At 42.6% G+C, this 23,661-nt stretch overlaps 2 protein-coding genes across 2 annotated transcripts; one reads left to right on the forward strand and one right to left on the reverse strand.

The window, feature by feature from the left end:
- Window positions 1–821: 821 nt before the first annotated feature.
- LOC133480707 (small ribosomal subunit protein eS27-like) lies at window positions 822–3,713 on the reverse strand. The gene is made up of 4 exons (XM_061779202.1): window positions 3,560–3,713; window positions 1,718–1,832; window positions 1,105–1,215; window positions 822–1,011 (listed from the first exon to the last, which is right to left on the reverse strand). The coding sequence occupies exons 1-4, from the start codon at window positions 3,563–3,565 to the stop codon at window positions 983–985; spliced, it is 261 nt and encodes an 86-aa protein (XP_061635186.1). The 5' UTR covers window positions 3,566–3,713; the 3' UTR covers window positions 822–982.
- Window positions 3,714–6,815: 3,102 nt separating this feature from the next.
- LOC133480438 (ras-related protein Rab-8A) lies at window positions 6,816–21,893 on the forward strand. The gene is made up of 8 exons (XM_061778427.1): window positions 6,816–7,057; window positions 7,451–7,511; window positions 10,104–10,164; window positions 11,227–11,304; window positions 11,681–11,770; window positions 13,009–13,074; window positions 13,147–13,197; window positions 18,483–21,893. The coding sequence occupies exons 1-8, from the start codon at window positions 6,934–6,936 to the stop codon at window positions 18,570–18,572; spliced, it is 621 nt and encodes a 206-aa protein (XP_061634411.1). The 5' UTR covers window positions 6,816–6,933; the 3' UTR covers window positions 18,573–21,893.
- Window positions 21,894–23,661: the final 1,768 nt, after the last annotated feature.

The raw sequence follows: 23,661 nt of genomic DNA on the forward strand, positions 1-23,661 counted from the left end.
TGTAGGCAAAGTATAATCCATTCTTTAATCCATCACACTAAAATATGCATTTACGCTATCAAGAGTTTTGTAATACCTTTCTTAATTTACCCCGGTTTGTTTCCCTAAATTTAGTAAAATTTTGGATTCAGTTAAGTTGTTAAATATTTGGTGACTTGATTTATTTTAAGGCGGATGGCTGGTTAGCTGGTTTTCTCCGGGTACTCCAGTTTCCTCCCACATCCCAAAAACATGCATGGTAGGGTAATTGACGACTCTAAATTGTCCGTGGGTATGAATGCGAGTGTGAATGGTTGTTTGTTTATATGTGCCCTGCGATTGGCTGGCAACCAGTTCAGGGTGTACCCCGCCTCCTGCTTGCAGTTTGCTGGGATAGGCTCCAGCATACCCACAACCCTAGTGAGGATAAGTGGTGTCCAATGGATGGAAAACATTAGTCAAATAAAAAAAAAAAATACTTTTTTTTTTTTTTTTACTTCTTTTATCAAATAATTGGTTGATTATCGTGAAATGAATTATGAATACTCAAATAAAATGAGGATGAAATATGTTATTATTAAAATAAACTATTTCACACATTTTAATGGATCCACCTCACCTACAAATGACTTGGCCGCTTTGCCCGATTCAAAAACTGAGTGCAAACATTTGCCCATACCTGCTCTGTTATCTTTAATTCCTTAGAATTCTTATTTATTCCCATGGAAAATTGCCAACATCAAATCCCTGCAATTTTATAAAATTAACACATAAGATATTTAATTTTGCTGGAATAAGGTATTTTCAAACACCTACATCTTTACAATAGATGACAAATCTGGTGGTGATTTATTTTTTTAATGTCTCATTTATTAAATCACAACTTCATTGAATGAGAAGGTCTCGTGGACTAAAGTTGTCAGACCGGTCCGTCTGTAGCCGACGAGACACTCATTTTGGTTTGTGATCCTGCCAGTCAGGGTGTGTGCTCCCACATTTCCGCTCAATAATACTTCCTCCTGAAGGCACATCCTGGATGGACAAGAGACATCCTGTACATGTTGGTTTCATCCTGCACAAAACCATTTGGAAATAGAAAATGACCTGATATTTCACTGTTCTCACCTGTAGTTAGTTTGCATTTCCCTCCACGGGGCCTGCAGAGGATTATTGAGCAGCCAACACAGGGCACCACTGTCTGGGCATGGCTGTAGATGGTGGCGATCTTGTAGCAGCCTGGTATTTAAAGGGAACATCATATGGAAAATTTACTTTTTAATGTTTGTATACGAAGTTTGATTTCTGGAGTGCCTGCCTACTCATCAAATGTAAAATTAAACAACTAAGTAAATTTTAAATTTGTCAGACACATTTTCTGAAATAGTCAATGAGCAAGTGGGGCGTGGCCTAGTTAGTGCTCTCAGAAGCGCTAGTCAGTTGGGTTGGCCACTTTGTCTGCGTGTGAGCGTCTGGGCATGAATTGTGGCCTACAGCAGTCCATTGCGAGCTAGTGTTTGACTATTCTCCCATTCAGTAAAACTGCTGAAAGTTCATCAGTGACTATGGCTCTCCTTGCCCACATGCAAGGGCATTACACTACCTAAGCCTTTTTTTTTTTTTTTTTGCTCACTTCATTCGAGCGGTGGCATATATGATGCCCGCAAGGAACTGAAATTTAATTTTAATTGTGAAAGAATGCATGACGAATGCTTAGTTGGTAAATATAAGGGTGCCTTACCCATGCATTTGACATCCATGAAGTAGCTATTAGGAGACTGCACCTGACGCTTCTTCTTGTGTCTGGCCTTCTCCTCAGCAAGGGTGGGGTACATCATGTCCTTAACTTTTTTTTTCTGAAACACAAAAACAGTCATTGAACATACTCCCGTAAATGTGTTATCTTCGCTTCTTACGCGCTTCTCTGAACTCTCACATCTTTGTTGTTAGTTGTTGTTAGTTTTACCATGAAGATGCTAACCCAGTAATACACATCATACACAAGACTTGATAATAAGATTAAATCAGTGTATTCATGCAGGAACGTTATGAGTAGGCATGGGTCGTACGTTTCCAGATTGTTTTATTATTTTATTTATTTTTGTTATCACAGATTTCAGCTTCTGTGTTGCCATGTCAATCTTATCTGCCCAAATCCTTCAGAATCAGTCTTGCTGGCTGATGTAATTTAAACTATATTTGCAAAATCAGCCTCATGGGGCCACGTCAGTGTTTCTCCGTCCTGTAATTAGTTGATCAGGGCAAAAGCAGACTGGTACATGAATACATTTATTAATCAGCATCTCATGGTTAGGGTAACTATGATGTGTTTTCCATCCATCCATTTTACATACCGCTTATCCTCACTAGCATCGTGGGGGTGCTGGAGCCTATCCCAGCTGACTTTTGGGCGAGAGGCCTGGTACACCCTGAACTGGTCACCAGCCAATTGCAAGGCAGATATAAAGAAACCACCATACACACTCACATTCACTTTGACACCTATGGACAATTTTGAGTCTTCAATTAACCTACCACGCATGTTTTTGGGGTGTAGGAGGAAACCTGAGTACCCGGAGAAAACCCACGCAGGCATTGTGAGAACATGCAAACTCCACACAGGCAAGGCCAGATTTAAACCCGGGTCCTCAGAACTGTGAGACAGCTGTGCTAACCAGTTGTCCACTGTACTGGCATGATGTGTTTTATTTAAATATATTATTTAATGTATTAAAAAACTGTTTGTATCCCTTGCCAGTTCGGAATTCAGTTCGGTAGTACAAACAAATTGAGCTTCCATCCAATGACTCGTGCCGCCTTCAAAAAAAGAGGGTTACACTTTAAAGAACATCAGAGTACAGTGCCATGGTGTTAATTAGTCAAATGGAATCTAGACTGGAATGTGCCCACAAAGTCTAGGCTCACTTTGTTTTATAATCTGATTCCCTATCAAGCACACTAAATGAACTTTAACCTTTATTGAATGCAGGTGGTGGCACGGTGGGCGACTGGTTAGAGCGTCAGCCTCACAGTTCTGAGGACCCGGGTTCAATCCCCGGACCCGCCTGTGTGGAGTTTGCATGTTCTCCCCGTGCCTGCGTGGGTTTTCTCCGGGCACTCCGGTTTCCTCCCACATCCCAAAAACATGCATGAATTGGAGACGCTAAATTGCCCGTAGGCATGACTGTGAGTGCGAATGGTTGTTTGTTCCTATGTGCCCTGCGATTGGCTGGCAACCAGTTCAGGGTGTACCCCGCCTCCTGCCCGATGACAGCTGGGATAGGCTCCAGCACGCCCGCGACCCTAGTGAGGAGAAGCGGCTCAGAAAATGGATGGATGGATGAATGCAGGTGCATGGGCAAGCCCAGACAAGTCCAAGCATCATTTGTTGAAAACTTACTAATACTATACAGTCAAAGCCTTAATATGTATCAATAAAATGATCTATCTTTATCATATTTTTATTCTTTTTTTTTAATCCATAAAAATATATGAATATTTATACATTTTTTGCTAATAAGTGAATACTAAAATACAGTAAACATAGTAGTCAAGTCTAGTAGTCTAAGAAAGTCTTACTTACCCCCATTTTGTTCAAACCACACAATTCTTTTCTCCCGAGAAAAATTTTTATTAAAAGGAAAAAAAAAAGAGACAGTTTTTAAATGCGTCTCTCTCAACAGTTTGCTGTTGGTTTGATTGAGCATTTAGATTTGAGTATAAGAGTTGGTTAAGCAGGCGGGGTTGGCTCGCCACAGAGAAGACACAGCCGGTCTAACTAGTCCGAGAACATCATCCTTACCTTACAGTACTCGTCGTCAAATATATCTTATTTCATAAGTCGTAAAATGTAAAGACTCATACAATACCGATTTAACAGTAATCAAGTCAGATAGATCTGTCAGATGAGTGAGGTCATTTATAAATGAGGTAAAAAAAAAACAACTGAAATGTGCATGTAAAATAGTTTATTTCAAACAAACATAACTATTTACTTCGTATATTATAAATTTGATTAGTCTCATATAAAATTATGTTAATAATACAATAATTCAAGTATTTTCCCAGTATAAAAGGCATAATAAAGGTGGATTTTTTTTAAATTCACTTGTTAAAATATGACTTCACAGTAATATTGTAATATTACGACTAAAAATATATATATAATAAAAAAATAAGACTTTATTCTCATGAGATTAAGATTTTTTTATCCCAACACAGTGTATCTTTGTTCTTGTCAATTAAGAAATAATTTCTTGAAAGAAAATCACTTTATTCTCATAATGTTTTTATCTCTAAAAATATGAATTTAGGGAGTAAAAGTAAAAAGTCATCAGAAAACTAAATACTCAAGTAAAATACCTGTAAAATGTACTGAAGTATAGTAACTAAGTATTTGTACCTGGTTACTTCCCAGCACAGACTATTTTGACAAAGTAAAGACGAGCCCCCCTCCTTGAGCCGTCACCTTATCATGGTGGAGGGGTTTGTGTGTCCCAATGATGCTACGAGCTAAGTTGTCTGGGACTTTATGCCCCTGGCAGGGTCACCCATGGCAAACAGGTCCTAGGTGAGGGACCAGACAAAGCATGGCTCAAAGAACCCTTATGATGACGACAAAAAATTGACTCAGGTTTCCCTTGCCCAGACGCGGGTCACCGGGGCCCCCCTCGGGAGCCAGGCCTGGAGGCGGGGCTCGAAGGCGAGTGGACATCGAGTTCGAGTGGACCATGTTCCATGCCTCCATTGCTGAGGCGGCCGACTGGAGCTGTGGCCGTAAGGTGGTTGGTGCCTGTCTTGGCGGCAATCCCCAAACCCGTTGGTGGACACCAACGGTGAGGGATGCCGTCAAGCTGAAGAAGGATTCCTGTCGGGCCTTTTTGGCCTGTGGGACTCCTGAGGCAGCTGATGGGTACCGGCTGGCCAAGCGGAATGCAGCTTTGGTGGTCGCTGAAGCAAAAACTCGGGCATGGGAGGAGTTCGGTGAGGCCATGGAGACAGACTTCCGGACGCCTTTGAGGAAATTCTTGGTACACCATCCGGCGTCTCTGGAGGGGGAAGCAGTGCACCATCAACACTGTGTATAGAGGGGATGGGGCGCAACTGACCTCGACTCAGGACGTTGTGAGCCGGTGGGGAGAATACTTCGAAGACCTCCTCAATTCCACCGACACGCCTTCCCATGAGGGAGCAGAGTCTGAGTTCTCTGAGGCGGGCTCTCCTATCTCTGGGGTTGAGGTCACTGAGGTGGTTAAAAATCTCCTCGGTGGCAAGGCCCCGGGTGTGGATGAGATTCGCCCGGAGTTCCTCAAGGCTCTGGATGTTGTAGGGCTGTCCTGGTTAACACGTCTCTGCAACATCACGTGAACATCGGGGACAGTGCCTCTGGATTGGCAGACTTGGGTGGTGGTCCCCCTTTTTAAGAAGGGGGACCGGAGGGTGTGTTCCAACTACAGGGGGATCACACTCCACAGCCTCCCTGGTAAGGTCTATTCAGGGGTGCTGGAGAGGAGGTTCCGTCTGGAAGTTGAATCTCAGATTCAGGAGGAGCAGTGTGGTTTTCGTCCTGGCCATGAAACAGTGGACCGGCTCTACACCCTCGGCAGGGTCCTCGAGGGTGCATGGGAGTTCGCCCAACCAGTCTACATGTGCTTTGTGGACTTGGCATTCGACTGTGTCCCTCGGGGGGTCCTGTGGGGGGTGCTTCGGGAGTATGGGCTACCAAACCCCCTGATACGGGCTGTATGACCGGAGTCAGAGTTTGGTCCGCATATCCGGCAGTATGTGGGACTCGTTTCCGGTGAGGGTTGGACTCCGCCGAGGCTGCCCTTTGTCACAAATTCTGTTCATCACTTTTATGGTTGGGTGGCCTCAGTATTGCATCTCTGCTTTTTGCAGATGATGTGGTTCTGTTGGCTTCATCAAGCCGTGACCTCCAACTCTCACTGGAGCAGTTCGCAGCCGAGTGTGAAGCGGCTGGGATGAGAATCAGCACCTCCAAATCTGAGACCATGGTCCTCAGTCGAAAAAGGGTGGCGTGCCCTCTCCAGGTCGGGGATGAGATCCTGCTCCAAGTGGAGGAGTTCAAGTATCTTGGGGTCTTGTTCACGAGTGAGAGAAGAATGGAACGGGAGATCGACGTGGATCGGTGCAGCGTCTGCAGTGATGTGGACTTTGTATCTGTCAGTTGTGGTAAAGAAGGAGCTAAGTCGAAAGGCGAAGTTCTCAATTTACCGGTCGATCTACGTTCCTACCCTCACCTATGGTCACGACCCACAGCTCGTGACCGAAAGAACAAGATCCCGGATACAAGCGGCCGCAATGAGTTTCCTCCGCCGGGTGTCCAGGCTCTCCCTTAGAGATAGGGTAAGAAGCTCGGTCATCCGGGAGGATGTCAGAGTCGAGCCACTGCTCCTCCACATTGAGAGGAGCCAGATGAGGTGGCTGGGGCATCTGATTCGGATGCCTCCCGTACGCGTCCCTGGTGAGGTGACATGTCCCACCGGCTGGCCTGGGAACGCCTCGGGATCCCCCCGGAAGAGCTGGATGAAGTGGCTGGGGAGAGGGAAGTCTGGGCATCCCTGCTAAAGATACTGCTCCCGCGACCCGACCTCGGATAAGCGGTAGAAAATGGATGGATGGATGGATAAAGACGAGCAGAAAGTATAGTAACATTTCAAATGTAGGGAGTAGAAATAAAAATTCGTTAAAAAAAAATAAACACTCAAATAAGAATCTACTCAAGTACAGACAGTAACGACATATTTGTACTTTGTTACTTGCACCACCACATTTGGGGGAGTCAAGCGCTGAATAAAAGCAACACACCCAACCCGGATTTCCGGAGCCACGAGGGCACCGCTAATTGACAGTTGATCGGACCAATAGGCCGCCATCTGAGACCAGTGACGTCATAACGGGCGGGATATCCGCAGCGGTAAAGCTCGAGCTAATAACATGGCGAAGACTTACGACTACTTGTTCAAACTGCTTTTAATCGGCGACTCCGGGGTGGGGAAGACGTGCGTGCTGTTCAGGTTTTCGGAGGACGCCTTCAACTCGACGTTCATCTCCACTATAGGTGAGTTCGTGTCGAACTTCTAGTGTGCCCGACAAAGTGGTCTGAGGAGCTGCCCATCCCGTCAATGCTAATTTGCTGCTAACTTTTTGAAGCAAGGAAGCAGCTCGTTTAAGGGGATATTCTGTCCTCTCGTTGCAAACGCGAATTTAGAAATGGATGTAAAGTTACGAATTGTTCTCTCATACAAACGTAACATTAAGTGTACTCTTCGAAACTATTTCCTACGGACTGGCTAAACCTAGCGGCTAGCTCAGTTAGCAGAATCATTTCTCGTCCAGCTGAGTACGAAACCATACAGAGCGGAAGTTCTACGAAAATCATCCTTAAACTCCACAATGTATGATGTCATTCGTGTCGAGCGACCTCTCTGTGACCAAATTATATATTTTTTAGGTATTGACTTCAAGATCAGAACAATAGAATTAGACGGGAAGAAGATCAAGCTACAGATATGGTAAGATATGTCACACACTGTCTATCACATGCTGACACTGCCAGCTCAGCCATTAAGCATCAGGTGTGTCATTTCATTTTAGGCTTTGTCGTCAGATGCATAAACGATACGCTTTCACTTCACTGCTAGATGACCAACATATCCACTGCGAATGCATGTACAGGTGCATCTCACCAAAGCCAAACTATCGTAGAAACCTTCATTTAAGTAGTTCAAATTTCAAAGTGAAACACATTGGACAATCTCAATATTAAAAATCATTTTGAGTACCTTCTCATTGGAAGGCTTCAAACAGGATGTTGTCAGAGGGGAAGTGGCCACTAACCTTAGTCTCACAGTGTCATCACCAGGTTGCAGCTTGCAACAGACAGACAAACTGGAGTAGTAACAGAAAGGCGTAGATGTTGACATCCTTTGCAATTAACAAACATGAGACAACAGCAAGTTGTGCCAAAGTACTGAAAGCTTGAACGGTTGGACAATTGGATTCAGAAATTTATAAAATGTCAAATAAAGTTAACCTGACAGGGTTATAGCGCATGTTAGGTTGATTCAGAAATTTCAACCCAAAGCCCAACATCCATTAAAACGTCTCTCTCTTTTGGGTGACTTGCGTAATAAAAGTTACTTACTTACTTTACTTTTTCCCTGATATTTTAATTTATTGCGATGCACTTTTATATTTATTCATTAATTAAATAACACTCCATTTTAATCATTGCATCAAAGGTAGACAGTCTTTTAATTTCGGATTTATATGTGACTTACTCATATTACCTCATGATGAGCACGGTGGCGGCCTCACCCTTGAGATGTTTTGGTTTGAGATCTCAGCTCCGACCTTCCTTTATGGAATTTCCATGTTCTCCATATGCTCGTGGGTTTTCGACAGATATTCTGGCTTCCTTCCACGTTCCAAAAAACATGCATGCGTTTCATTGATGACTCTAAATTGTCCATAAAAGTGAATGTTAGTTTGAATGTCAAGGGTTGTCTGCATGTGCCCTTTTGATTGGCTGGTGATCAGTCAAGCTCACTGTCAACCCTAAGCATTACAGAAAATGGATCGATAGACTTGTTTGTGCCTTTAGGTTCTTTACCCAACAGAAATTAAATAAGCATTGAAATTTGACAGGTGACAAGATGGCAAATGTGGATGTTCCCCAAATATTTTAAGTGTTTCTTCATACCATTAATGAAAATGGTGCTTCATGCCATTGTTGAGAGGGCTAGATTTACATTGGAGGTCCAAGTGCCCAATTCTGATAAAATCTTTGTCTGTATTCATTTATTCTTTGTCTACTTCAATCAACATTTCAAGTGAAACCTACCCAATATGGTTGTTTACCCTGACAGAACACCTTCAAATAAACCCCATGCACAGACGCCCACATTTCATGCACAGTCCCCTCCAAAAGTATTGGAACTGCAAGGTCAATTCCTTTGGTTTTGTTGTATACTGAAGACATTTGGGTTTCAGATCAAAAGATGAATAGGAGAAAAAAAGTTCACAATTCCAGCTTTTATTTCATGGTATTTACATCTGGATGTTAAACAACTCAGGGCAGAGCACCTTTTGTTTGAACCCACCCACTTTTCAAGTGAGCAAAAGTATTGGAACATGTGACCAAAATTTCTTCAGTATACAACAAAAAAACTAAGGAATTGACCTTGCCATTCCAATACTTTTGGAGGGGACTGTAACTCTTTAAGTGTCAACAACATACAGCATCAACACGGAAGTATAAAATAGGTAATGCCAATATTAAACATTTTAATATATACCGTTGGCATGGGCTGACTCTTCTCCAATTGCTTTAAATGCCATTAGATGTTATTACACAATTGTCCGTCTCCTGTGCCCTGTGACTGACTGGCGAACAGTCCATGGTGCGGTCCGCCTTTTGCCTGCTGTCAGTTGGGATAGGCTCCAGCACCCTGCAATCCTGAACAGGATAAGCAGTGTGAAAAATACATCAATGAATTACCACACTCTCCACCATTGACAATTATTTTACTTTAATAATGGCCATACCTCTAATGTAACATATGTAGACCATATTTAATGCTTTGTGCTGAGCAGATGTTTTGTTTGTGTTGTCTGGGAATTGTATCCGTCACCAATTAGTTTATTTTACGTCGAGCTTGCATTGATGGGGTTTATCTGATCTGCACGTTTCCGCCGCACTCTCCTTGGCAGATATCCAATACATATTGGATTTTTAACTACATGTAGAAGAGGCTTGATTCGGATTTGAAGCAATCCAATTGCTTTTTTTTTTTTTTTCCTATTTACAGAACCATGATGCTTATCCGATTTGTGCCACTTGAGAGCAAAAACAAAGTGACTGTCACTTGAACCGTGCAATGTAAACACAGCCTTAGAAAAATAAACATCTTAACTTTGGCTTAACATTTTGTGACCTTTATTTCAAATGTACGTTAATTTAGCCATAAAACTGAAAGAATGTGTTGGTTTCATCTCAAATACAAGCTACCCTAACCCCATTTGTTATTCGAGCTGATGATAAAGATTATGCTGATTCTGGGCTGCTATCTGAAGCTAAAGTTGTACATATTGTTCCCATGCAGGGATACAGCAGGACAGGAGAGATTCAGGACAATCACAACAGCCTACTACAGAGGAGCCATGGTAGGATGCTCTTCATACTAAGAGGGTTTACATGACTTCAGATTTTATTTAATTTTTTTAAGTCTCCACGAATGTGACAAAACTCATGTTGATGTCGACGAGATGACGTCATTGGTATTTTTTCAGTTAAAAAAAAATATCAGGAAACGCTTTGCAATAATAATTGCAAACCCTAACCCAACAATGAACAGCTGAAACACAGAATTTACGAAGAACATGCTCATGACAACACAAGAGCATCGACATGAGCTGGGTAACGCCCACTGTCGTGTAATGGTATTTCCAGCCAGAGATGAAATCCTTTCACTCGACGTGCTTGGCCCTTGTTACCTTACCAGTCAGGTAACATTTGCACAACTTGGCCAATCGGGGAAACCTGTCCTCGTTCTGCAGCAAGTTCTCCATGGTGAGACTTTGTAGTGTTTACAAATAATTCAGAACAGTCTTTTTTGTGTGCGGTAAGACTATTATCCCACTCTCCTTCCACTTTGATAATGCCGGCGAGTTGACTTCAAGTATCCCTTTTTATTTTTATGTATTTAATTTTTTTTAATCCCAGTAACTGTTGTATAGATGTAACACGAAGTTCACTTCCAAACAATAAAGGTTGCAGCTGCCTTTTTTGTGTACATGGCAATTTTATTAATTTTGTTGTCGACCTAAGTTGTTGCGACAGACATGTACCACTTTTGTTGGTTCGCTATTGCTGACACAATAAATTCAATTTCCCGTTCTAGGATCGTTTTTCTTCGTCTCATCAGTTGTACCCTTTTGTGGTGGCAACACCAAACAAATGCACAAGTCAAAGAAAAACAGAACACAGTCAATCTTTTGAGTTTTCCTGAAGATTTTGTTCACTTTTCATGTTTCTGTCGAACAGAATATAATTTTTTTTGTTTGAGGAACCATGACTTACTACATTGACAAGCATTTTTTTAAACTAACTTTTCAGATACTACAGAAAACCACTCAATGAATTTCCATGTCTTCTTGAGCACATACTGTATTTGCGCTGAATGTGATTGTTGCTCACTTATATTTGATCTTTTATGAATGCTGCAGGGCATCATGCTTGTATACGACATCACCAACGAGAAGTCCTTTGACAACATCAAGAACTGGATACGAAACATAGAAGAGGTAAACTTTACAAAACTCGTATTTATCTACTACATTTCGAGGTTGTGCTGCGGCATAAGAATCCATGGTCCCATGGAATAAGAGGGCACGATCCAGTTGCTGCTGTACTTATTGTTTTCATTTGGTTATTTTATATTTTACTATGTTAGCATAGGTTAGTGATAGACTACGGTACATTCTTGGACAGATCATTATTTGTAACACGACAATGGAGCCACCATTTGGATTATTTTGCATGCAGTAAATTTCACATTTTCCCCCAGATTTACATACAAATCTGGGATACATCTCTGCCGCAGAAACGGAACTCTTGTAAACTGAGGACTTCTTGTATTTTCTTTGTATAATGTTCACAAAGTGACTCTTCTGTCCCCAGCACGCCTCTGCAGACGTGGAGAGGATGGTCCTTGGTAACAAATGTGACGTCAATGACAAGCGACAGGTGTCGAAAGAAAGGGGAGAGAAGGTTTGTGTTACATTTATGATTAAGATGGTGCCTCTCAAAAAATTAGAATATCATGGAAACATTAGATTGTAGTTTAATTCAAGAAGTTAAGACGAGTTAAAAAAAATTATTTTGCTGATTATAGCTAACAAAAATAAATTCATGTATTGCAATAAATAAGAATATTTCATAAGAAACATTGTTTTTAATTGACATTGTATTGAATAAATCAAAACTGAAATAATGAAAAAAAAGCTGTCAAAAATATTAGAAGAAAATATAAAGTTCTGTTCAGTGTTTTTCCAGTGGCATGTGTTTGTTTTGGCTGAGATGCAAATGTTCATCTGAAAAGTATTTAATGAATGTGTAAAATAGGACTTTCACTTTTTGAATTGAACTACTTTCATAAATGAACTTTTCTGTAATGCATTGTTTCACGCTATTTGGTGGGAAAAAACCGAGCCCTGCTGTGAATAGTGAAAATCTGCTACTTTTGACTAAAATGGTTCTTAAGTTTTACCTAAAAGAAATACTTGCCTCTCGATGTACCGCCATAATGACTAACATTAAAATACCGTAACTAGAAGGCCTTAGTGTTTATCAAAAACAAGTCACTTTTATTCCTAAAGTATATTTAATATTATTGTAAACCACTGTCACGATAGCAGTTTGAACTTTAGCACTGCTAATAAATTCAATTACAGTAAAATGTACTGCAGCTAAAGGTTAAATATAAAATTTACCCATTTAAATATTAAAAAAAAAAAACAGTTGTCAAACATTAAATGCAAACATTTTTAACATAACAGTTAAATACAACTGAACAGTACTCTGGCAGTGATTCTTTCGTGTACCACTACTAGAGGGAGCTTGCGTACCACACTTTGAGATTCTCTGGTCTAAATGAAATTTCAACACACTTGACCATAGTTCCTTGGCACCAAGTTGCCACAAGATGGTGGCAAAGTATTACGCTTGTCTTGAAAAAATAAATAAAGCACCTCAATTCATTTGGATATAGTTCCTTGGCACACAAGATGATGCCAAAGTAATACTTTTGTGCACAATAACAGCAAATGGGAAAGTTTTTCAGAAAATAACTGAGGAAAGTTTCCCGCAAAAACCTGCAAATAGGTAAATTCGCCAATGCTGAATCATACCAATCACTGAACTGTATTCTGATTTATCGAGATGCACCTGTCCATCATAGTCCTACAAGGCTCGACAAACTAATTGTGTCTGGCTGCATTTCTGTTTAGCTGGCCCTGGAGTACGGCATCAAGTTCATGGAGACCAGCGCGAAGGCCAACATCAACGTGGAGAACGTACGTTCATGCTTAACAATTGCTGACATTAACCCACCTTGGTCCATTGACTCTTTAAACCTTGATCTGCAGGCCTTCTTATCCCTCGCCCGAGATATCAAAGCAAAGATGGACAAGAAGCTGGTGAGCATAAACACACAGGAGCAGACATAATAATGATAATAATCATCATTATAATAAGACATGGAGCCATGGGGTGTTAAACAATTTGTTTTGGCAAATCTTTTTCTGACAGAATAAGTAAGGAAGCAATCTTGTTTTTGTAGTTTTTTTATTACGAGAGAGAAAAATCTTTGCAAAAAGATGAAAAGATACAAGTTGTCACGAGTTGTATCCCCTTATTAAATCGGAAGCAAACAATCACCTTTGTTATACAGAAGTGAGGGGGGGGGGGGGGGGGGGGGGGGGGAACCATTTGTGGGTTTAAAACCATCAAAATCTTTGGTCACATTGACGTAGGGGAGAGGAGAACCTGTTTCAGCAAGAACAGTTCGGTTAAGGTACTGTGGACTGACAAAAGAAGGTGCAAGTAAAGAGTGATAACGAATTGGGATGCGGGTAAGGTACTACCTGGGTTTGCAACGGCATGAAAGAACAAACATAGCAGTTAGAATAATTTTGAGTGTGCCACATAAAGGGCATAAAAAAATCCAAACATTCATACTGGAGGAATTGAAATTAGCAGAGGTAGTGGCGATCGCATGTAATGCAATGATTAGTAAGGGGGAAGTTAGAAAGGCATTAAAAAGAATGGAAAAATGGAAAGGCAGTTGGTCCTGATGACATTCCTGTGGAGGTATGGAAGCATCCAGGAGAGGTGGCTGTGGAGTTTTTGACCAGCTTGTTCAATATAATTCTAGTGCGTGAGAAGATGCCTGAGGAATGGAGGAAAAGTGTACTGGTGCCCATTTTTAAGAACAAAGGTGATGTGCAGAGCTGTGGCAACTATAGAGTAATAAAGTTGATGAGCCACACAATTAAGTTATGGCAAAGAGTAGTGGAGGCTAGACTCAGGACAGAAGTGAGTATTTTCGAGCAACAGTATGGTTTCATGCCTAGAAAGAGTACCACAGATGCATTATTTGCCTTGAGGATGTTGATGGAAAAGTACAGAGAAGGTCAGAAGGAGCTACAATGTGTTTTTGTAGATCTAGAGAAAGCCTTTGACAGAGTACCCAGAGAGGAACTGTGGTACTGCATGCGGAAGTCTGGAATGGCAGAGAAGTATGTTAGAATAATACAGGACATGTACGAGGGCAGCAGAACAGCGGTGAGGTGTGCTGTAGGTGTGACAGAAGAATGGACAGAAGGTGGACGTGGGACTGCATCAGGGATCAGCCCTGAGCCCCTTTTTGCAGTGGTGATGGATAGGCTGACAGATGAGGTTAGACTGGAATCCCCGTGGACCATGATGTTTGCAGATGACATTGTGATCTGCAGTGAAAGCAGGGAGCAGCTGGAGGAACAGTTAGAAAGATGGAGGCATGCACTGGAAAGAAGAGGAATGAAGATTAGCCGAAGTGAAACAGAATATATGTGCATGAATGAGAGGGGTGGTGGGGGAAGAATGAGGCTACAGGGAGAAGAGATAGCAAGGGTAGAGGACTTTAAATACTTGGGGTCAACCGTCCAGAGCAATGGTGAGTGTGGTCAGGAAGTGAAGAAACGGGTCCAAGCAGGTTGGAACGGGTGGAGGAAGGTGTCAGGTGTGTTATGTGACAGAAGAGTCTCTGCTAGGATGAAGGGCAAAGTTTATAAAACAGTGGTGAGGCCGAGTTACGCAAGTGCGTGTGTGTGTGTGTGTGTGTGTGTGTGTCTGTGTCTGTGTGTCTGCGCGTGGTGTGCTGTGCGCGGGTCAGTTCGAACAACAGATGATTGTTCGTTGTTCGCCTTTAATGACCCATCTTCTGCTCCTTTGTGACCTGTCGACGTGCAATCAGTTACCAGGACTGTTTGTAGCTAAAAGTGTATGCTAACAGTGAATCCTCTTTCTTTGAGGTGATTATTTAGCTTTCTTAGGCTGACCTTTGTGGACATCTGTTGTAGAAGAGGAGGAGTTGTGACCATAGGAGACACTAGGACTGTCTTGCAGTATGACGTGTGAACCCACAGAGCTCTTTCAGCAACTCTTACTGCAGTGTTGGTCACAAGGAGGACTTGAAAAGACCCCAGTCAGCGCTGATGTCTCCACGTTTTCCGCCAGAAGTTCTTAATTGGTACAAAGTCGGCAGTTTTGATGTCATGGAGGGATCCGTCGGCCACCCTTGGCAGTGCTGATCAGACTTTTTTTCCTTTCGCACGACGGCAAGCCTCAGTGAGTGCCACCACCTCATCTGCTTGTGGTGTATGCTGAGAAGGGAGCGGTGAAGATGATGACGCTGAAGTCGTCAGCCAGCAAAGCCACTCCGGCAGGAACCCATATCAGGGTCTCTCGAAGAAGAGCCATCTCCATAAAGGATCAGATGCCGGTTTTGCAAGGGTGTGTCAGAGAGGTCCAGATGAGATGTACACAAATATTGTAACTAGGAAATGCACTAATGTGGCGTACCCTCATCAGGGAGGGGCATGAGCGTGGCAGGGTTAAGAGTCCCAACTTCATTAGAATTGGGGTTGTACAATAATTCCAGCTTGGAGCAATGCCTCAAATACTGGCCGTACGCAGTGGGTACTGACGCTGTAGAGGGCGATAGGACAACTTGGGTTTGATTTTAATCGGTGGACAATTCTTAATTAGCCCTACATCATGCTTGCTGGTAGCCCACAGCAGGAGGGAGATGTCCGTCGGTGTTTGTGTATGAAATGACTGAGCTCTAAATGAGGTCAGTTTCAACGTAAGATAGATGGAATGCAAGGCACGTGCATGTGCACTGAACACCTTTCAGTGTGCATTGACAGATTTTGGAGAAAAAAACCCGTCAGATCCGATGTTGGTGCCCAATCAGTCGCGCATCAACATTAATAAACAAAAGGGCCTACGTCCTGCCATTGCGCCACAGGTCGTTTCGCTAGCGAAATGTTTGGTGCTGAACGGACATCAAGGACGGATAGCTGCGCTTGTGTTAGTGAGAGAAATGCTGCGCAAAAGTTATGACCAAGAGTCATGAAAGTCCTGATTAAAAAGTCTCCTCAAAATGTCGGTCTGGTCCCTCATGTACATGTCGTGCAATTCCATTTGCGGCTGTCCATTACATTTGAACCAGGAGAAATGAACTGAGTCATAAATTGCGTCAGGTGCTCATTGGACCGCTGATTCCCCAATAATAAATGTATAGCGTTTTGTGGGGACTAAATTTAACAAATGACGGTTGTGTGCCATCAACTTGACGCGTGATGTCAATACCGTCGGGAGTGGACGTCAGTACCAATCCTAATTCTATTGTGAGGTCCCTTCCCAACAGATTTATTGGACGTGGCAGCAACCACAAACGGATGCTTGAATGGCACGCATAAAGCGGGGTATGTGAATTTATCTTTTGTGAAACCTCCATTTGCACACATTGAATAACATAATCATTTGGTTGGAGCGAGAACAATGTTTTCGGAGGCCATAATCACAGAAATTTAAGCCCCAGAATCAACAAGGAAGGTAACAGGTGTATTGTTTACCAAACAGTCAACAGTGACAAAGTTCACGCAGGCTTCAGTTTTCAGAAATGTGTGAATATTTGGCAGTTGGGCCGCAACTTCTTCCTCGAGCGCTACAATATTATTCTGTATATCAGCAAGCAATTTATCAGTGCCCAGCGCATCTTCATTGCACAAAGGAGTGTGTGTTGGGTGCAAGGTGTGGTGTGTCTGTGTATCACCAGTTAACGGTGTTGCTTTATCGCTGTGCCTGTCAGAGGCGATGCCGTATGAACTTTCCCCAGGAAACCCGTGAATGTGTGTGGGACACTCGTGTTGCCTTTTCGGGCACTCTCTTCGCCAATGTCCCTTCTCTCTACAGTAATGACAAAGATGACACAGAAGATGGCACTCACTTGGTTGTCAAGTTTGAGGTTGTCGCCGCCTTTCCCACCCCCTCTGCGTCCCTTGCCTTGTCTGACAACATGTCCTCGACTTTGAATGTGGCCTTGAGCAAATGCAGTCATGGCAAGGTGTGTGTTCAGTGATCCCTTTGCAGATTCATCCTCTTTCTTCTTGCTTTGGTCATGTTCTTTTGTCTCAGCATACTTAGCATGCTGCATAATTTCTGCCAGGTGGTTGTTTGGCCAGCCGCCAGTCAGTGTAGAGGCCATGATTCTGGTCAGTGGGGGACGTAGACCATCCGTAAATGCTGCTAACACTGGACTCGTAGGGGCTCTCGTCACCATCAAAACTAGCCGGTTTAGTAAGTCCAGAATGGCTCTCACAAACGTCCATGAGACTGCTGTCTCATCTGCCCCTTGCACGCAGGTGCGTATCCATGAAAGGTCAGTGTGGAGGGGGAAGTGCATCACCAGGGCCTCCCCTGTGGCTGTCATTCACCATTGCCATGGTCCGTTTGAGTTCCAGGAGGCAATTCTCACTTGCAGCTGCTCGTACTTTACTTGTTCCACCACTGCAGCAATTTTGTTGAAATTCTCTGCTCCAAGGTGGAGGAGGAGAGGTTTACGGACCTCGCTGCCAATGGGCCTCCACTGTTGGAAGAAAACAAAGCTTGTGGTTGCCTTCATTGGGATGTGGCCACTCCTTTATTCCCACTTTAATTTCTCGGTCCATATCACGGTACGCTAGAACAGGTTGACCGTCAGGGCTGGGGAACTCAGTCATTGACATTCGAAGGTTTAGATCCATCTTGGCCTTCTGTCTGGTGACCGGTGCTGATGGCGGACTTGGGACCCATCTATCCTGTTTCATGACACGAGGTGGCATGCTGCCAGCAGGAGTACGCTGTGCAGGCAGGGAGGAGAGGGGAGCAGCAGTAGCAGGTTGTGTGAGGGAAGGGAGCAGTAGGAAGTGGCAGTACTGCGTGCGCAGGAGGCAGCCACTGATCAGTCACCTGGCTGGACCTGCTGAATGACTTGTGCCCCTGGGGGTTATGGGGGAACCCAACCACTGGCGTCATCCCGACGTCTTCCACCAGGCAACCCCGGATACAGGGACACAAGAGGAGATGCACACTTAACAGTTTATTTGAACGTTTTTTTTAAATTTAATATTATTCTTGTCTGAGTCCTTTCAACCCTTCTCCCGCCTATTAGCCTTTCAACCATATTTCCAGGAATTTTACATTTTCTCAATTCAAAATCCTTCGATTTGTATTTTAATTATTTTTTTCCCACTCCAACTTTTCCTTCAGTTACTGTAACTGCCGAACACTTCTCAACACACTCCATTAATTAATTAAGACCACACTGAAGTGCTGTGGTGTCTAAATATATGAGAAACAAATTTTCCAAATCGACTTATTCTGTGGTGTGTTTCAGGAGGGCAACAACCCCCAAGGCAGCAGTCAAGGAGTGAAGATCACGGAGCAGCCCAAGAAGAGCAGCTTCTTCCGCTGCTCGCTCCTGTGAGCTGTCATCGGCATCCACCATCAATCGCCTTAACTTTTGTCCTCCCCCCGCCACTGGACAGAACTGGACAGAGACGGCTCAGATCTCTCCTTTAAAACGTCTTAACCCGTCTTCCTCTTCACTCGGCTATTACCCCCCCCAATCCGTCGCTTTATACAAGTCTTCCCATGATTCCTGTGAATTGACCTACGGTGGCCTGTTGCGTACGTGCTGAAGCCATTATGTTTTGTACGAATGCTGGTTAAGAGTAACAACTGTAGATTTTGACTTTTAAAGATCCTCCTTTTTTTTTTTATATATAATTTTTTTTAAGCTTTATCTGAATGGCACTATCCAGCCCAAAGTGTACTAATTGATTGTTTTGTTTTTTTTTGGTATATTTTCAATGAGTTATACTTTTTTGGAAGACGACTGGGTAATCTAAATTACCATGGTCAGAGGCACCATGTCAATACATCTACAGTGGTACCTCAACGTACGAGCGAATCGAGTCGTTGGTTTAAAAAAAAATATAATAATTTGAGTTGCGAGCAATTTGAATGATAGTTGGCGGCAGAGTTCGCCACACCATCCACCCAGCATCCCGTGTCTCGTTCACAAATCAAAGCACACGTGTTACTCGTCGTATAAACACTGGGGTTTATGTTTATCTGTCCACCCCACAACCCCCGTCCCCTTCAAGCTGAGACATTCCTTTTTGTGAAGACTTGGATGTGCAATGTGATGTCATTAGAGGCCAGTTGGGCTTGGTTCATTGACAATGTCAATATTCATGGCACAAAGATGGCTGCCGCTTTGTCGTATGCACTCCCCCCCCCAAGAGGAAACAAAGTGTCACAGCAGCACAAAGGGGTGGGGATTGCAGTGACAATTTAAAATCCCCCCCGCCCCTTGCATTTCTTCTACTTCCTGTTGCCGGTTTCCAATGGGGGAATCACATACACGACTGTTTTGAGGGCCTTAGATTGGGGGCTGTGCTGTAGCAGTATTTATGGAGCAAAGAAAAAAAAAAAACAGGACATAGCACCAAAATGACAAAGTGCCCTTTTATGTTCTTATCAATCATGCACTTTTTTTCCTTTCCTGTGTTCTTTCTGTACAAAAGACAAAAATATCATTATCGGATCTATCTTTTCTTCACATTTGTTGACTGTATTTGCTGCAAGTCTTAACTGAAAGTGAACCTATCCATGCACAAAAACACCCGAGCACTGAAATGCGTTTTATGAAAATGAAGATGGCATGTTTGTAGCGCTTGTCTGCAGTTTCCCTATAGTAAATCTTAAATGTTTTCAGCAATGTTGAACATTTAATTTAGTTATATCCTCCTCATATCTTAGCACAGCCATCTGAACTATGCATTCCGGGTGCATACAAACCTCAAGAGCTTTATTTGAGAAACGTGCAGAGTATAAAGTGGATACGGAAAGTATTCAGACCCCTTAAATGTTTCACTCGGTTATATTGCAGCCATTTCGTAAAATCATCCCCCCCCAATATACACACAGGACCCCATATTGACATAAAAAACGGAATTGTTGAATTTTTTGCAGACAAAAAAAAAAACAACTATCACAAAGCCATAAGTATTCAGACCTTTTGGTGTGACACTCATTTAACTGGTGCTGTCCATTTCTTCTGATCATCCTTCAGATGGTTCTACACCTTCATTGGAGTCCAGCCCTATTTGATTATACTGATTGGACTTGATTAGGAAAGTCACACACGTCTATATAAGACCTTACAGCTCACAGTGCATGTCAGAGCAAATGAGAATCATAAGGTCAAAGGAACTGCCTGAAGAGATCAGAGACAGAATTGTGGCAAGGCCGAGATCTGGCCAAGGTTACAAAAAAATTATGCTACACTTAAGGTTCCTAAGAGCACAGTGGCCTCCATAATCCTTAAATGGAAGACGTTTGGGACGACCAGAACCCTTCCTAGAGCTGGCCGTCCGGCCAAACTGAGCAATTGGGGGAGAAGAGCCTTGGTGAGAGAGGTAAAGAAGAATCCAAAGATCACTGTGGCTGAGTGCCAGAGATGAAGATGGGAGAAAGTTCTAGAAAGTCAACCATCACTGCAGCCCTCCACCAGCCGGGGTTTTATGGCAGAGTGGCCTGACGGAAGCCTCTCCTCAGTGCAAGGCACATGAATGCGCTCATGGAGTTTGATTAAAAAACTTTTTTAAAAAACACTTGAAGGACTCCAAGATGGTGAGGAATAAGATTCTCTGGTCTGATGAGACCAAGATAGAAATTGTTGGCCTTAATTCTAAGTGGCATGTGTGGAGAAAACCAGGCACTCCTCATCACCTGTCCAATACAGTCCCAACAGTGAAGCATGGTGGTGGCAGCATCATGCTGTGGGTGTGTTTTTCAGGTGCAGGGACAGAGAGACTGGTTGCAATCGAAGAAAAGATGAATGCGGCCAAGTACAGGGATATCCTGGACGAAAACCTGCAGAGTGCTCAGGACCTCAGACTGGGCCGAAGGTTCACCTTCCAACAAGACAATGACCCTAGGCACACAGCTAAAATAACGAAGGAGTGGCTCCAGAACAACTCCGTGACTGTTCTTGAATGGCCCAGCCAGAGCCCTGACTTAAACCCAATTGAGCGTCTCTGGAGAGACCTGAAAATAGCTGTACACCAACGTTCACCATACAACCTAACAGAACTGGAGAGGATCCCCATATCCAGGTGTGAAAAATTTCCCATCAGTCCCAAAAAGACTCATGGCTGTATTAGCTCAAAAGGGTGCTTCTACTAAATACTGAGCAAAGGGTCTGAATACCTATGGCTGTGTGATACTTCAGTTTTTCTTTTTTAATAAATCTGCAAAAAATTCAATAGTTTTTTTCTGGCAATATGGGGTGCTGTGTGTCCATTAATGAGGGAACTTAAATGATTTTAGCAAATGGCTGCAATATAACAAAGTGAAAAATTTAGGGGGATCTGACTACTTTCCATAAGCACTGTATTTGTGACTTTAATGTCTTGCTGTCACTCCAAATTCAGCTCCAACATGAAAATATAGGAAATAGTTGAAGTTTGTTAAAAATCACCTCTGTGTTTCTCCACCTGTGGATTTAAATCTCAAATTTGCCTGATTAAAAAAAGTTTTAAGCTTCAATTTGGGCAGTTACAAAATATTTTCTTTCCCAAACTAAATTTAGATTTCATTGTGTGTGGAGGTACTGACATAATTCAGCAATTGTAAATAAGATCTGCAACGATTGTACTTTAGTTTCATAAATCTGATTGGTCTACACACCTGTAGATATGTGTTCGGATGATTTATTAAAAGATGGGATTGAAAATGATCAGTGTGCTTCGGTTACATCCATCCATCCATTTTCTGAACCTCTTCTCCTCACTAGGGCCGCGGGAGTGCTGGAGCCTATCCCAGCTATCATCGGGCAGGAGGCTTTACACCCTGTACACCCTGAACTGGTTGCCAGCCAATCGCAGGGCACATACAAACAAACAACCATTCGCACTCACATTCACACCTATGGGGAATTTAGAGTTGTCAATTAACCTACCATGCATGTTTTTGGGATGTGGAAGGAGTGCCCGGAGAACGGGGAAAACATGCAAACTCCCCACAGGCGGGGCCGGGGATTGAACCCTGGTCCTCAGAACTGTGAGGCAGACGCTCTAACCAGTCAGTGAATTTAGATTTGTTTTTAAATTCCTCGTTAATTTAGAATTTTATAAAGGTTGTCATTTTCACCATGTTTATTTACTTCTTATCATAACAGGTTTTCTGACAATGTCATTGCGAAGCTATCCCGATTATGAACAGGTTCCCTGGGTCTTTAAAAGCCAGTTAAATTTTTACAGTTGTCACACCACTTGGTTTTGGTACAGGCGTGACATCAAGTCTTTTTATACTAATACGCAAATTGGCTTTATGTTAAAATACAATAAACCATTGTGGGAGATTTAAAAAAAAAAAAAAAAAAACATTCCCATGTGCATTTGGGCTCTGAATGGATGCAACCATAAAAGGGTGTAACAGGGTGTCAACAAGACTGGCATGTGAAAACCTTTCAAACTGGTTCTCTTGGCTGTGACTCCATGGGGGGAAATACTGTATATGTAATCAGTCAACTATCTTGTATCACCGACAACACCTACAAAGGCCAACAAAGGCACACAGTGTCAAAATAATGTCCCTCAAGGATACAATTTACTCTAATAATACCCCAAAGGAGAAATTATGGGACACCAAGATAACTGTTTTACCCATGTGTCCTTTTCCAGGACCAAAGAGGTCAAATGTCAAAAGCAGAAAATAACAGCATCTTTAAAGTTACTGCCTAAGGGACAAACCATAATTGGACCCCTGAAGTGAAACCAAATGAGTTTAGTTCCGCTCTGTGATTGACTGGCAACCAGTCCAGCGTGTTGTCCCGCCTTTCGCCTAAGGGCAGCTGGGATAGACTACATGACCCTGAACAGGATAAGCTCTTCGGAAAATGAATGAATGGATGGAGTTTAATTCCCCTTAAATAAATTATTGAATCTAATTTAGGTAAAAATCTATATCAAAATTATTACGAGAAAAACCTAAGGATGAACAAGAACAGATTGTGTGAGCCTAGGTGGAGAGGTAAATTGCGATTTTAACTCGGTTGCCAGTTAGACTATGTAATTTTAGACAGTTACAGTTACTCGGTGGCAGGCCCTGCATTTGGAACATGAGCACTTCAGTGGGGATTTACCTGACTTAATCCATCTCTTATTATCACCACTATCACATCACAATTATAAAAATAGAAACCATCAATCCAATTCAAAAAATCAAATGGTCTACAACGGAACAGAACGGCGCTGCTGTACATCATCTTGAGCAGTTCAGAATCAATATTTACTTAATTACATGACAAAAACATTTACAAATATATCATAACCACCAGAGATGTTGATTAGTAAATGTATTAGTGTGTGTAGATCACTGAAGATGTGTACTAGTACTAGTTGAACAGTTTTGCTTTCACCAGCCAATTAAAGGATGGAAAAATGCTGATGATTGTTGCTCAGCTAGTTGGCGCTTGGAGGATAATTAGAAATCTGTTTGGTCAA

Source organism: Phyllopteryx taeniolatus, chromosome 7, assembly GCF_024500385.1.
Source record: "Phyllopteryx taeniolatus isolate TA_2022b chromosome 7, UOR_Ptae_1.2, whole genome shotgun sequence".
Lineage (NCBI taxonomy): Eukaryota > Metazoa > Chordata > Actinopteri > Syngnathiformes > Syngnathidae > Phyllopteryx > Phyllopteryx taeniolatus.